The following is a 16,694-nucleotide window of genomic DNA, read 5'->3' on the forward strand; positions in this document are numbered from 1 at the left end:
TTCACAGTAACTGCCTGACCGGCCTCATTTTGGAAAAAATACGGCCCGATGATGCCGCCAGCCCATAAACCGCACCAAACAGTCACTTTTTGTGGGCGCATTGGTTTTTCGACAATCACTCTTGGATTCTCATTCGCCCAAATGCGGCAATGCTATTTATTGACGAATCCACTGAGGTGAAAATGTGCATCATCACTGAAGATGATTTTCTTCGAAAATTGATCATCCGCTGTTGCCATTTCTTGGAACCATTTAACACGTTGTTTCATTATGTATCTATCAATGGTTCAAATTGAGTAAGTCTGAAATAGAGAAATGTCAAATAAAATTCGGAAGAAAACTTGGCGTTTAGGTGTGGTTCACATTCAACATCGGCCCTTACAATTTAACCACCCTTTAATTGTAACTTCCGAACGAAACAAGCTATCGACTTGAAACTTGGCATAAGTAGTTGTTATTAACGTAAGTCGGATGGTATTGCAGATGGGCCATATTGGACCACGTTTACGTATAGCCCCCTATATAGATCAACCCCCAGATTTGGCTTGGCAAATTTCATCCGATCCGATTAAAATTTAGTACGTGGTGTTATTATATGGTCTCTAACAAACATGCAAAAATTGGTTCATACCGTTCCATAATTATATATTGACACCATACACCCTCAAAATAAAAACGCTTCTGTAACATATGCCCCAAACACATTTTGCTTCAATATATATTTTCCGGATTGGTCCAACCAAAGTATTGTTTGTATTATTCAAACATATTATGTTTCCCCTTAGACCATATACTGGTAGTAAAAAAAATTAATGAAATTTTCTTTGTTTGGATATATTTTTAAGTTACTTCCATTATTTTACTTGCAGCATACTCTCTAGGTCTCTCTTTCTAAACATATATATGTTTATAGGCCATTTCTAAATTAATATATATTTGCATCCAAGCATTTTATATTTACAAGCAATTTATGTCTCAAACATAATATGTTGTAACATATTAACATATATGTTCCAAATATGTTATGCTAGTTTATGAACATTATATGCTTGCACTTAAAAATATTGTGTAAAATATAATTTTTACACCCAAACATATGAAAAACAATCTTTTTCGTCCGTGTATATGTTTTTCTGATTTTGGCAAAAGTGGCCAAAATACCAAAATCATTCTTGTAAAATTGCCACTGCTCGAAAACTTGTAGAAATGTCTCAAATTTTCCTTCACCAAATAGTAGGCAAACCTCGTTTTACCACGAACTAAATTGTAAAGTAAGCGCGGACGTGATATGACTAAAAACTGAAGCTTGCGAAAAATAAACAACAACAAGTATATACGGCCGTAAGTTCGGCCAGGCCGAAGCTTATGTACCCTCCATCATGGATTGCGTAGAAACTTCTTCTAAACACTGCCATCCACAATCGAATTACTTAAGTTGCGGTAACGCTTGCCGATGGCAAGGTATCTTAAAACCTCCTAACACCATCTTCTAAATTGTATGTAAGTCCATACGTGGTATATATTAAATCAAAAAAGATCGATCCAATACATATATAATTCAGTTTGACAAAGTAGACATAAAATTTTGACAAAATTTTCTACAGAAATAAAATTTGAACAAAATTTTCTATAGAAATAAAATGTTCACAAAATTTTCTATAGAAATAACAATTTTCACACAATTTTCACAAAATTTTCTGTAGAAATAAAAATTTTGACAAAATTTTCGATAGAAAGAAAATTTTGACAATGATGAAAATTTTATTATGAACCGAATAAAATTTTAACAAAATTTTCTCTAGAAATAAAATTTTGACAAATTTTTCTATAGAAATTAAATTTTGGTAGATTATTTTTGGCTCTAGTGGCAACCATGATTATGAACCGATATGGACCAATTTTTGTGTGATTGGACCAATTTTGGTATGGTTGTTAGCGACCATATACTAACACCACGTTCCTAATTTGAACCTGATGGGATGAATTTTGCTCCTCCAAGAGGCTCCGGAGGTCAAATCTGGAGAACGTTTTATATGGGGGCTATATATAATTATGGACCGATATGGACCAATTCTGGCACGGTTGTTAAAGATCATATACTAACACCATATTCCAAATTACAACCGGATTGGATGAAATTTGCTTCTCTTGGAGACTTCGCAAGCCAAATCTCGGGATCGGTTTATATGGGGGCTATATAATTATGAACCGATATGGACCAATTTTTGCATGGTTTTTAGAGACCATATACCAATATCATGTACCAAATTTCAGACGGATCGGATGAAATTTGCTTCTCTTTGAGGCTCCGCAACCCAAATCTGGGGATCGGTTTATTTGGGCGCTATATATAATTATGGACCGATGTGGACCAATTTTTGCATGGTTGTTAGAGACCATATACCAACATCATGTACCAAATTTCAGCCGGATCGGATGAAATTTTCTCCTATTTGAGGCTCCGCAAGCCAAATCTGGGGATCGGTTTATATGGGGGCTATATATAATTATGGACCGATGTGAACCAATTTTTGCATGGTTGTTAGAGACCATATACCAACACCATGTAACAAATTTCAGCCGGATCGGATGAAATGTGCTTCTCTTTTAGGCTCCGCAAGCCAAATCGGGGGATCGGTTTATATGGGGGCTATATATAATTATGGACCGATGTGGACCAATTTTTGCATGGTTGTTAGAGACCATATATCAACACCATATACCAAATTTCAGCCGGATCGGATGAAATACGCTTCTGTTAGAGGCTCCACAAGCCAAATCTGGGGATCGGTTTATATGGGGGCTATATATAATTATGGACCGATGTGGACCAATTTTTGCATGGTTGTTAGAGACCATATACCAACACCATATACCAAATTTCAGCCGGATCGGATGAAATACGCTTCAGTTAGAGGCTCCACAAGCCAAATCTGAGGGTCCCTTTATATGGGGGCTATACGTAAAAGTGGACCGATATGGCCCATTTTCAATACCATCCGACCTACATCGATAACAACTACTTGTGCCAAGTTTCAAATCGATAGCTTGTTTCGTTCGGAAGTTAGCGTGATTTCAACAGACGGACGGACGGACGGACATGCTTAGATCGACTCAGAATTTCACCACGACCCAGAATATATACTTCATGGGGTCTTAGAGCAATATTTCGATGTGTTACAAACGGAATGACAAAGTTAATATACCCCCATCCTATGATGGAGGGTATAAAAATATTGGCTATGTGATAAAGGGTTATTTTCTTAAGACTACGCCTCAAATGGTCCATCCGCTTAGTCCTAGTTTGACATACTCGGCGGGTTTATCTGTATAGACATTGCCCCACAAAAAATTATCTAAAGCCGTTAAATTGCACGAAGTAGGCTATTTACCGGAATGTTAAATAAAATTATGACCGAAATTATTTACGTACAATTCAGCCAAAAATGAGACTCATCATTGTATTTTGAAAGGTTCAGACAGAAATCTTTCCGCAAAAATGTCCACGTTGATGAGCAACAGAGGCTCAATTGGTGCGAACGGCGACGAATCCATGCTACGATATTTACTCCAGCTCGCACTGGACGTAAGCGTGTTTTTGGTTTAATGTCAAAAATTGTAAATTTGGTGCGAAAATTTGTCACAATAGACGCTTCAGTGGATCGATTAAACTGACCACAAACTGCACGCTCACAAAAAATCGCTTCTGTAACATATACTCCCAAACATATTTTGCTTCAAGCATATACATTTTTGGGTATTGCCCAAACATTTATATGTTTGATCTCTTCCAATATATAATATGTTTGAAAGCATATTGGTCTAAACAATATATGTTTGGGTAGCCTAAGTTCCAAACATTTTGTATTTTTGCATCCAAATTCAATAATGTTGTCTTCCAAAACAACAATATGTTATTATATGAACATATAATATGTTTGGAAGCATTTTGCACCCAAAATTATTATATGCTTAAAAAAAAATTCTCAAAATTTTATTTATTTATTTATATATTTACAATCATAATGAATTATGAAAATAAACAGGTAATATAGGTGCTGACAACATAGGTTTTCGACCTGAATGCTGAAAATTTTGTTTCTGCCCAATTGTATATTCCCCCACATCTTTCGCACTTCCACGAGATTTTTTAGTTCTTAGCACCTTTTTCTGTAATACAAACATTGTAGAAGAAATTATTCAATTGTATGATTTTTTTATTTTAATTTTACCTTTTGTCGGACGGGGATTCGAACAGCGGACCACACAGTTTGTAAGGATCAAAGAAGTAGCTGATCAATTGCCCAAGGAAAAATAAAATGTTAATTTTGTAATAACAAGCAACAACCACCAACTTAATTCAATATCGCTCCCTGTTAAATAGCGCTCCAAGCTACTAAACACATATATGTTTATAGGCTATTTCTAAATTAATATATGTTTGCATCCAAGCATATTATATTTACAAACATTTTATGTCCCAAACATAATATGTTCTAACATATTAACATATATGTCCCAAACATGTTATGCTAGTTTATGAACATTATATGCTTGCACTCAAAAATATTGTGTTTAAAAATTTGTGTTCCAAACATATAATGTTTATAGCCAAACATATGAAAAACAGTCTTTTTCAACCGTGTGGGCGTGATGAACTTTTATTAACAGAGCGCGCATTTTGATAACAAAATTTAATAATTTGCAAGAGTTTTTCGATTGGAAGACAATTCATGGTTTAATTATATACCAAACTAAAGATACTTGAACAAAACACGACACCTTCGTCAGCTGTTTACACCAGTGTTGTCAAAAAGATAATAGTTAAAAAAATCACTATTTAGCACTCTGATATACGTTAACCGAAACCTTCCGATGATTGTAAGTAATTGTTCCCAAATATACAGTGTTGCTGGGTGGACTTGTGCCATATGCTTTTGCTAATCATTTTTTTAATGCTTAATGAGAATTTTAAAAAATCAACTATCTAGATATATTAAAATGTTTGTTTTGATTTCTACTCGTAGTTATGTGTGAAATTATGCCGCCTATATTCATATTAATTATATGGATATTTTGTTTGACATAAACAAATAGAGCAAACATAATCGTAAAATGTTTATTGGGTATTCAAAACCTAATAAAATATATAAATCGTATTTTATTATAATGAATTTACATTAGGAAAAAAGCTTAATTATTATATAGTGTCGAGTTTGTTGCAAATTATATTATATTAGCAATTGGGCGAGGTTGTTCAATCAGTTACAATAAAACAAGTAAATTCGACAAAAAATGGACGGAGCTAATCATACGATCGGATAGTACATAAGTTTCTTTAAAAACAATTCAGTTAGTATGGGGTTTGTACACGGCTAGAAAAATATGTTTTTCATATGTTCCGATGTAAAAAATATGTTTCAGGCTGAATTTTTTCTTAAACATAGTATATTCAACTGCAAAAACATTATGTTACTAAATTATCATAAAATGCCTGGGACACATATGTTAATGTGTTAAAATATATTATGTTTGGGGCATGTTTCATAAAACTAATATATGTGAATGTAAACATATATTAATTTAGAAATTTCAAGTAAACGCATACAGTGAAACCTCCGAATTGTGGACACCCACGGTCACCTAAACTTTGTCCACATTTGAGAGGTGTCCAGGTATGAGAGGTTAATTTTAATGTGTGAATATAGCAAACGTCCCCAGACAATTGTCCACGTTTGGGTGATATCCGGTTTTCAGAGTGTCCAAGTTTGAGAGGTTTCACTGTATATGTTGCGATATCTTATTTCATAGACCTTATAATACATAGATGAGCCATGGGTGTCAAACTATGTTTGACAGTTGCGAAGATTAAGACTAAACGAGAAAAATAAGAGCACGCTTACAATCTCTTTCGTTTTCCTTTTTGTAGTTTGCCAATTTTACACAAAATTAGAACGTTTATGATGCAACAGAGGATTTATAAATAAATTAATATATTAAAAGTTCATATATGAACAAAAAATTGTGACCAAAACCGCGAAAATACGAAATTTAATTTTGAGCAGCATTGCTCTTTACGAACAACACAAAAGCAAATGCTCGAAAATTAATATTTGGGACTGACTCTTTAAGAAAAAATCAAAACGAAATGTCAGAAAATTAATTTTTGGAACTGACACATTTTTTTAAAAGAGAATAATGGATCATCTATATATACCCAGCAAAAAAAGCGTCGCCAAAAAAGTAGTGAAAATGTTCTTTTTGGATCCGGAAGTGATGCAAAATTGGCGCAGAAGCGATAAATTTAACATGGGCTTGTCATAGGACGGATGTCCACCATTTCAACAGCCGTTGCACTGAATATGCACCACTTCTTTAAATGTGATCCGAATTCAGTGTTTTGGATGTGAATTAAAAAATTTTGTGGTATTTTGACAAATAATTAATTTTTATAATTTTTTATGATTTTTAATGCAATCTAACAGTTGTCTGAAACCCTTGACCTCAAACATTTTCAAAATTTCGCAATTTTTCTAGAATGAATTTAGCAATTTTTTGGACAAAATTTAGATAATTTATACCATTTTGTTAATCCTTACCCTGTTTTTAACATATTTAAAACAAAAAATGTTAAAATTGCCCTTTAAAAGTATGAAAAAAGCGAGTTATAAAAAATTGAATTAAAAGAACTTCCTGAGTAGTTAAAATAAAGAACATCTCTGGATGGACATTTTTGGAAGTGCTTTTAAAGTTGTGCCTTTAGAAGTACTTCCAAATTTTTTTGCTGGGTATTATAAGGTCTATGTCTTATTCTGACAGAGAGAGAGCAAGAGTAAAGAGAAAAAATAGAAATGCTATGAAAAATAGAAAGAAACAAGTATGTAAAGTATAAAGTCGGGCAGGGCCGACTATATCATACGCTAAATCACTCCTAATGAATTAGTAAACATAAGCATTTGTGGGGTAACATTGGTATTGGTTTGAGCGATAAACCGAATTTCCATATTTAAGAACATTCGGCCAGGCCGAAGCTTATGTACCCTCCACCATAGATTGCGTAGAAACTTCTACTGAAGACTGTCATCCACAATCGAATTACTTGGGTTGCGGTAACACTTGCCGATGGCAAAGTATCTTAAAACTTCCTAATAACGTAATATATACCACATAGTCCATACGTGGTATATATTAAACTAAAAAAGGCCGATTAAATACGTATATAATTAAGTTTAAAGTTTCTATAAAAACATTTTCTATAGAAATAAAATTTGGAAAAATTTTCTATAGAAATAAAATTTTGACAAAATTTTCTATAATTATAAAATTTAGACAATATTTTCTATAAAAATAAAATTTTGGTAGATTATTTCTGGCTCGAGTGGAAACCATGATTATGAACCGATATGGACCAATTTTTGTGTGATTGGTGATCGGCTATATATAACTTTAGACCTATATGGACCAATTTTGGCATGGTTATTAGCGGCCATACACTAACACCACGTTGCAAATTTCAACCGGATCGGATGAATTTTGCTTCTCCAAGAGGCTCCGGAGATCAAATCTGGGGAACGGTTTATATGGGGGCTATATATAATTATGGACCGATATGGACCAATTCCTGCGTGTTTGTTAGAGACCACATTCTAACACCATGTTCCAAATTTCAACTGGATCGGATGAATTTTGCTCCTCAAAGAGGCTCCGGAGGACAAATCTGGGGATCGATTTATATGGGGGCTATACATAATTATGGACCGATATGGACCAATTCTGGCATGGTTGTTAGAGACCATATACTAACACCACGTTCCAAATTTCAATCGGATCGGATGCCTTTTGCTCCACTAAGAGGCTCCGCAGGTCAAATCTGGGGATCGGTTTATATGGGGGCTATATATAATTATGGACCGATATGGACCAATTCTTGCTTGGTTGTTAGAGACCACATACTAACACAACGTTCCATATTTCAGCCGGATCGGATGAAATTTGGTTCTCTTAGAGGCTCCGCAAGCCAAATTTGGGGGTCCGTTTATATGTGAGCTATACGTAAAAGTGGACCGATATGGACCAATTTCTGCACGGTTGTTAGAGACCATATACTAACACTATGTACCAAATTTCAGCCGGATCGGATGAAATTTGCTTCTCTTAGAGCAATCGCAAGCCAAATTTGGGGGTCCGTTTATATAGGGGCTACACGTAAAGGAGGACCGATATGGACCAATTTCTGCATGGTTGTTAGAGACCATATTCTAACACTATGTACCAAATTTCAGCCGGATCGGATGAAATTTGCTTCTCTTAGAGCAATCGCAAGCCAAATTTGGGGGTCCGTTTATATGGGGGCTATACGTAAAAGTGGACCGATATGGCCCATTTGCAATACCATCTGACCTACATCAACAACAACTACTTGTGCCAAGTTTCAAGCCGATAGCTTGTTTCGTTCCGAAGTTAGTGTGATTTCAACAGACGGAACGGAATTACAAACGGAATGACAAAGTTAATATACCCCCATCCTATGGTGGAGGGTATAAAAATAGAAATGATATGAAAAATTGAAAGAAACAAGTATGTAAAGTATAAAGTCGGGCGGGGCCGACAATATCATACACTAAACCACTCCTACTGAATTAGTAAACATAAGCATTTGTGGGGTAACATTGGTATTGGTTTGAGCGATAAACCGAATTTCCATATTCAAGAACATTAAGGGGTACATTTTATGGGAGGTTTTGCACAATCTGAGCAGATATATCCGATATTATATGTAGTTGTAGCTGTAATTGATTTTGCACTTACAGAGTTAATATATAACTAATATTGAGTCCATTATTAAAAAAAGAGGAAATCGCTCAATTGATGTGGGGAATAAATCAAAATTCGGGAAAATCGGACAATATTATTATGTAAGAGTTATATGTAAGTCTAAATACGATCGGATAATACTTAAAAATTTGAGACTTGAGTAGCATTGGTTAATAAGTAAGATTATTATGGCCAAATTTGGGAAAATCGAGCGATGTATATATATGGGAGCTATATCTAAATCTGAACCGATTTCGATGATATTTTCCAGGATTAATTGAAACCACAGAAGGTGAGCTTGTGCTAAATTTGAGTAAGATCATGTAAGAAACGAGGCCTCTATGGTCAAAAATAAGGTTATTAGGGGCAATTTTTTTCAAAATCGGGCAATACATATATATGGGAGCTCTATCTACATCTGAACCGATTTCGATGAAATTTTGCACATACAGTTTGTACTATAGAGGACTGAATCTAGCCAACTTTGAGTAAGGCCAGTTAATAAATAAGGGTTCTATGGCCAAATTTGGGAAAATCGGGGTATACATATATATAGGAGCTATATGTAAATCTGAACCGATTTCGATGAAAGTTTGCACATATAGTTAGTACTATAGAAGATTACATTTAGCCAACTTTGAGTAATATCTTTTAAAACCAAATTTAGAAAAATCGGGGGGTACCTATATATGGGAGCTATACATATATATGGGAGCTATATCTAAATTTGAATCCTGTGAACAACAGATACATGGACAGACGGACGGACGGACGGGACCCCAGCTCTTGATCGACTCAGGAGGCGATTCTGAGTCGATCGGTATATTTTATGGAATCTAAAAATCAATATTTGTGGTAGGCACATTTTTTGGCAGATCAAAGTTATTATACCCCGACCACTATGTGTTTTAGGGTATAAAAATATTTAACAATACAAGAGAATTGTGTTTGTGGCGAAAATATCAAATTGCGTAGCAAGTTATTTTGCTTTGTATTTTGAAACCCATAAAACACGGTAGCAAATTTGGTATATCGAGTCATCTTGAAGAAGCTACTGGTCACATAGGAATGATTTAAATATTATTAAGTAAACTAAATCGAAGTTTTAAGCAAAGCTATCGTTTAGATATTCAAGTAGGCTATTAAAACCCAAGTCAATGCATATATAAAATCCAATATCTAGCAATGACATCACACGGACGTATGTTAAATCTTTAAATGATCAGATTAGTTTAGAGCTTGTTGAAGTGAAAGATAAAATCTCGAGAATGAATCAACCGGCATTGTATCACAAATCCCATAGTAAAATTAAATCGACAGTGGGAGATATTTTCCGAGAATACTCTTCCAAAATACAATGGCGTAAAGATGGTTGTGATACCGTACTTGATATTGGTTCCGGTCCTGGAGATGTATTAGCCGATTACATTTTACCCTTAATACCAACACGTCATGGCAAAATTGTATGTTCCGACAAGTCCAAGGAGATGATCGATTATGCCCAACAATATATGAAGAACTTGGATAGAATAGAATTCGAAATTTTAGATATTGCCACCAAAAAACCTTTATCCCCAGAGCTGCGTGAACAAATGGATCATGTGATTTCAATATTATGTTTGCATTGGATTCAAGATCTTAGGTTAGTTAGTGGATCTTCAAGTCTAGTAAGTAGTAATCAAATGAATTAAAAAATATTGTATTTTTGTATTTATTTCAAGAACGGCTACGAGAAATATTTTCCAATTATTACGTCCAGAGGGTGGAGATTGTCTTCTTATTTTCATGGCCGATCATGCTATATTCGATGCTTACAATTATATCAGCCATTTTAATAAATGGTCTGAATATGTTAAGGATGTCCATCGCTTTATATCATCTTTACACTTTTCAGTCGATCCCAAGGCTGAATTTACAGAAATTATGATAGAAGCTGGATTCTCCAATATCACCGTAGAGCTAAAGAAAAAGATTTTCAACTATGGAGATTTGGATAATCTGAAAGGTAATTCAAAGTATATATTTTTCATTTACAGCTGAAGAAGAAAAAAACAAGCAGAAACAAATAACAAGTATTTACGAGATCAAATCTTATGTACCCTGCTCAATGGATTATGTACAAAATTCCACTAAAAGCCAATCATCCTCAATCGAATTGTCTTCCAAATTGTCCTATGTGGATACAATGCTAGTTGAAAAGGCAGATTAAATATCTAAATAATCTAATTAATTTTGATTGTTTATATGACACACACAAATACGATAAAGAAAATGTTTTGAATAGTCGTTACCAAATTTCAACTGGATCGAATAAACTTTGCTCCAGAAGTCAAATCTTGAGGGCGGGTCGGTTTATATGGGATCTACAGTATGTCAAGAAAGTCTTTTGACATTGCCAACTATTTCAACTTCTAGAAATAATTGAAATATTAAATATTTTATTAAATTTTTAATTCTGTGTACGTATGTATACTTTGCAAAATACATAATAAAATATTTTTTTATAATTTCATTATATTTAATTTTGGAACAAAACATAATTTTTATCCCATTGTCAAAACACTTTCTTGACAAACTGTATATATCACAAATTTGAGGACTATAGGGAATAAGCTGTACTTCGCACACAAAAATACATGAACAGACGGGCAGACAGACATACAGACGGACATCGAAAACCGGCTAAGAATTTAATTTTAAGACGATCGGTATACTAAGAGATGGTTCTCAAACAGCTACTTCTTGGCACGGTCGAAAAAAAAAACAAGTATATACGGCTGTAAGTTCGGCCAGGCCGAAGCTTATATACCCTCCACCATGGAAAGCGTAGAAACTTCTACTGAAGACTGTCATCCACAATCGAATTACTTGGGTTGCGGTAGCACTTGCCGATGGAAAGGTATTTTAAAATTTCCTAACACCGTAATATATACCACATAGCCCATACGTGGTATATATTTAACTAAAAAGGCCGATTAAATACGTATAAAATTAAGTTTAAAGTTTCTATAGAAATAAAATGTTGACAACATTTTCTATAGAAGTAAAATTTGAAAAAAATTTTCTATAGAAATAAAATTTGGATAGAATTTTCTATAGAAATAAAATTTTAACTAAATTTTCTATAGAAATAAAATTTTGACAAAATTTTCTATAGAAATAAAATTTGGAAAAAGTTTTCTATAGAAATAAAATTTTGACAACATTTTCTATAGAAATAAAATTTTGACAACATTTTCTATAGAAATAAAATTTTGACAAAATTTTCTATAGAAATAACATTTCGACAATGTTTTCTATAAAAGTAAAATTTTGGTAGATTATTTTGGACTCGAGTGACAACCATGATTATGAACCCATATGGACCAATTTTTGTGTGATTGGGGATCGGCTATATATAACTATAGACCGATACGGACCAATTTTGGCATGGTTATTAGCGGCCTTATACTAACACCACGTTGCAAATTTCAACCGGATCGGATGAATTTTGCTCCTCCAAGAGGCTCCGGAGATCAAATCTGGGGAACGGTTTATATATAATTATGGACCGATATGGACCACTTCTTGCATGTTTCTTAGAGACCACATTCTAACACCATGTTCCAAATTTCAACTGGATCGGATGAATTTTGCTCCTCCAAGAGGCTCCGGAGGACAAATCTGGGGATCGATTTATATGGGGGCTATATATAATTATGGTCCGATATGGACCAATTCTTGCATGGTTGTTAGAGACCATATACTAACATCACGTATCAAATTTCAACCGGATCGGATGAAGTTTGCTTCTCTAAGAGGCTCCGGAGGTCAAATCTAGGGATAGGCTTATATGGGGGCTATATATAATTATCGACCGATATTGACCAATTTTGGCATGGTTGTTAGAGACAATATACTAACACCACGTACCAAATTTCAATCGGATAGGATGGCTTTTGCTCCTCTAAGAGACTCCGGAGGTCAAATCTGGGGATCGGTTTATATGGGGGCTATATATAATTATGGGCCGATCTGGACCACTTTTTGCATGGTCATTAGATAACACATACCAACACCATGTACCAAATTTTAGCGGGATCGGATGAAATTTGCTTCTCTTAGAACAATCGCAAGCCAAATTAGGGGGTCCGTTTATATGGGGGCTATACGTAAAAGTAGACCGATATGGACCAATTTTTGAATGGTTGTTAGAGACCATAAACTAACAGCATGTACCAAATTTCGGATCGGATTGAAATTTGCTTCTCTTAGAGGCTCCACAAGCCAAATCGGGGGATCGGTTTATAAGGGGGCTATATATAATTATGGACCGATGTGGACTAATTTTTGCATGGTTGTTAGAGACCATATACAAACACCATGTACCAAATTTCAGCCGGATCGGATGAAATTTGCTTCTCTTAGAGCAATCGCAAACCAACTTTGGGGGTCCGTTTATATGGGGGCTATACGTAAAAGTGGATCGATATGGCCCATTTGCAATACCATCCGACCTACATTAATAACAACTACTTCTACCAAGTTTAAAGCCGATAGCTTGTTTCGTTCGGAAGTTAGCGTGATTTCAACAGACGGACGGACGGACGGACATGCTCAGATCGACTCAGAATTTCACCACGACCCAGAATATATATACTTTATGGGGTCTTAGAGCAATATTTCGATGTGTTACAAACGGAATGACAAAGTTAATATATCCCCATCCTATGGTGGAGGGTATAAAAAGGCCGATTAAAGACGTATATAATTAAGTTTGACAAAATTTTCTATAGAAATAAAATTTTGATAAAAGTTTCTATAGAAATAAAATTTTGACAACATTTTCTATAGAAGTAAAATTTGGACAAAATTTTCTATAGAAATAAAATTTTAACAAAATTTTCTATAGAAATAAAATTTTGTCAATATTTTCTATAGAAATAAAATTTTGACAAAATTTTCTATAGAAATAAAGTTTTGACAAAATTTTCTATAGAAATAACATTTTGGTAAATTATTTTTGGCTCGAGTGGCAACCATGATTATGAACCGATATGGACCAATTTTTGTGTGATTGGGGATCGGCTATATATAACTATAGACCTATATGGACCAATTTTGGCATGGTTATTAGCGGCCATACACTAACACCACGTTGCAAATTTCAACCGGATCGGATGAATTTTGCTTCTCCAAGAGGCTCCGGAGATCAAATCTGGGGAACGGTTTATATGGGGGCTATATATAATTATGGACCGATATGGACCAATTCTTGCGTGTTTGTTAGAGACCACATACTAACACCACGTTCCAAATTTCAACCGGATCGGATGAATTTTGCTTCTCTTTGAGGCTCCGCAAGCCAAATCTGGAGATCGATTTATATGGGGGCTATATATAATTATGGACCGATGTGGACCAATGTTTGCATGGTTGTTAGAGACCATATACCAACACGATGTGTCAAATTTCAGCAAGATCGGATGAAATTTGCTTCTCTTTGAGGCTCCGCAAACCAAATCTGGGGATCGGTTTATATGGGGGCTATATATAATTATAGAGCGATGTGGAACTATTTTTGTGTGGTTGTTAGAGACCATGTACCAACACCATGTACCAAATTTCAGCCGGATCGGATGAAATATGCTTCTCTTTGAGGCTCCGCAAACCAAATCTGGGGATCGGTTTATATGGGGGCTATATATAATTATGGAGCGATGTGGACCAATTTTTGCATGGTTGTTAGAAACCATATACCAACACCATGTACCAACTTTCAGCCGGATCGGATGAAATATACTTCTCTTAGACGGTGTGCAAGCCAAATCTGACGGTCCCTTTATAATGGGGGCTATACTTAAAAGTGGACCGATATGGCCCATTTGCAATACCGTCCGACCTACATCAATAACAACTACTTGTGCCAAGTTTCAAGTCGATAGCTTGTTTCGTTTGGAAGTTAGCGTGATTTCAATAGACGGACGGACGGACATGCTTAGATCGACTCTGAATTTCACCACGACTGTATACTTTATGGGGTCTTAGAGCAATATTTCGATGTGTTACAAACGGAATGACAAAGATAATATACCCCCCTCCCCCCCTCCCATTGTAGAGGGTATAACATTTTTGAAGCAAAGACTATAAACTTTCTTTTAATTAAAATCTCATTATTTTAAAGAAATCTGCCCTTAATATTGTGTAAATTGCGCATCCTAAAATTGAGGTTGCGTTATCTTTAATTTCACGTAAATATTTTTTTTCTACAATAAAAAATCTAAAATTTGTGGCAGAATTCTACCATCTGTTCCACCACCGTGGTGCAATGGTTAGCATGCCCGCCTTGCATACACAAGGTCGTGGGTTCGATGCCTGCTACGACCGAACACCAAAAAGTTTTTCAGCGGTGGATTATCCCACCTCAGTAATGCTGGTAACATTTCTGAGGGTTTCAAAGCTTCTCTAAGTGGTTTCACTGGAATGTGGAACGCCGTTTGGACTCGGCTATAAAAAGGTGGTCCCTTGTCATTGAGCTTAACATGGAATCGGGCAGCACTCAGTGATAAGAGAGAAGTTCACCACTGTGGTATCACAATGGACTGAATAGTCTAAGTGAGCCTGATACATCGGGCTGCCACATAACCTAACCTAACCTAACCTACCATCTGTTGCAACCTTGATTCTAACCCATGGTAAAAAGTATATGACTCGATCGAAGTAAGCGTTATTTTAACTTGCATCAAAACACCATTTCGTTTTAGATTGAACTAATATTTTTTTTTACGTGTACCATTTATGGAGTGTGGCATTAATTGGTGTCGTTGAATTTTTATTAGATTTTACAACCAGTTATATTAATTGGAATTAATTCTGCTACAGCATATGAATTCACAATATATAACAAAAATATTTTTATTATGTTTAATTATTCCAATTTATTTTTACATTTCAGAAAATGTTAAATCAGTGTGTGGTTTATTGAACGCAATTCCCGTTTCTCTACATTCGGAATTTTTAGATGACTTTGTTACAATCATGTGCGAATTCGGAACTCGTAATGGTTATCTTAGTCATTCAAATTCAAAATATAATTTGCAATATAATTTAATTGTTGCCTATGGCCAAAAGTTGCCAATGAACAGAATTAAAGCTGTGGAAGGTCCAAGTGAAACAGTGTAGATACTACCGATGTATAATTTATAGTGAAAAAAAAAAGAAACAAAAAAAGAAACAATTATATATAAATGTATTTTATAAGATAAAAATCAAAATGAAAATTAAACATTACATCATGTGAATTTGGCCATGTAAGTTCACGACTGTCACCGCTATTAATAAATATTGAACTATTTTACTAAAGGCTATAAAAAAGAAAAAACAAATGGGTTAAAAGCAAAATAAAGGATTTTTGAAAATTTGTGTTTTATTCAAAATAACGATAATTAGTTCTGCTATTAAAATACATTGACATCTCTAATAAACTTGGACAACTCTCGAGCTGTCTGAGAGTTCAGTTACAATTAATAACTAATAAATAAATAAATAAATACATAAATAAATAAATAGTAAAAAAAACAACAATAAAACAAGTATATACGGCCGTAAGTTCGGTCAGGCCGAATCTTATGTACCCTCCACCATGGATTGCGTAGAAACTTCTATGAAAGACTGTCATCCACAATCGAATTACTTGGGTTGTGGTATCTTAAAACTTCTTAACATCGTTTTCTAAATTGTGAGTTAGTCCATATGTGGTATATATCAAAGTTATGTATAGGTAAGTCTACAAATAATTACGAATCGATGTGGACTTTTGCACGATACGTAGACAGCCAGAATTGAAATATGGGGGTCGCTTATATGGGGGCTATATACAATTATGAACTTGATATGGACCA

General features: G+C 34.6%; 1 protein-coding gene across 1 annotated transcript in view; it reads left to right on the forward strand.

The window, feature by feature from the left end:
* LOC142225101 (juvenile hormone acid O-methyltransferase-like) overlaps positions 1 to 16,232 on the forward strand; it is a 37,633-nt gene extending 21,401 nt beyond the window's left edge. Inside the window, exons 4-6 of the mRNA XM_075294873.1 lie at positions 9,991 to 10,456; positions 10,536 to 10,819; positions 15,749 to 16,232. Coding sequence (XP_075150988.1) covers positions 9,991 to 10,456; positions 10,536 to 10,819; positions 15,749 to 15,975 — 977 coding nt within the window. The 3' untranslated portion in view covers positions 15,976 to 16,232. The remainder of the gene's footprint in view (positions 1 to 9,990; positions 10,457 to 10,535; positions 10,820 to 15,748) is intronic.
* The last annotated feature ends 462 nt before the right edge of the window (positions 16,233 to 16,694 follow it).

The sequence above is a fragment of the Haematobia irritans genome, chromosome 2 (genome assembly GCF_050003625.1).
Source record: "Haematobia irritans isolate KBUSLIRL chromosome 2, ASM5000362v1, whole genome shotgun sequence".
Lineage (NCBI taxonomy): Eukaryota > Metazoa > Arthropoda > Insecta > Diptera > Muscidae > Haematobia > Haematobia irritans.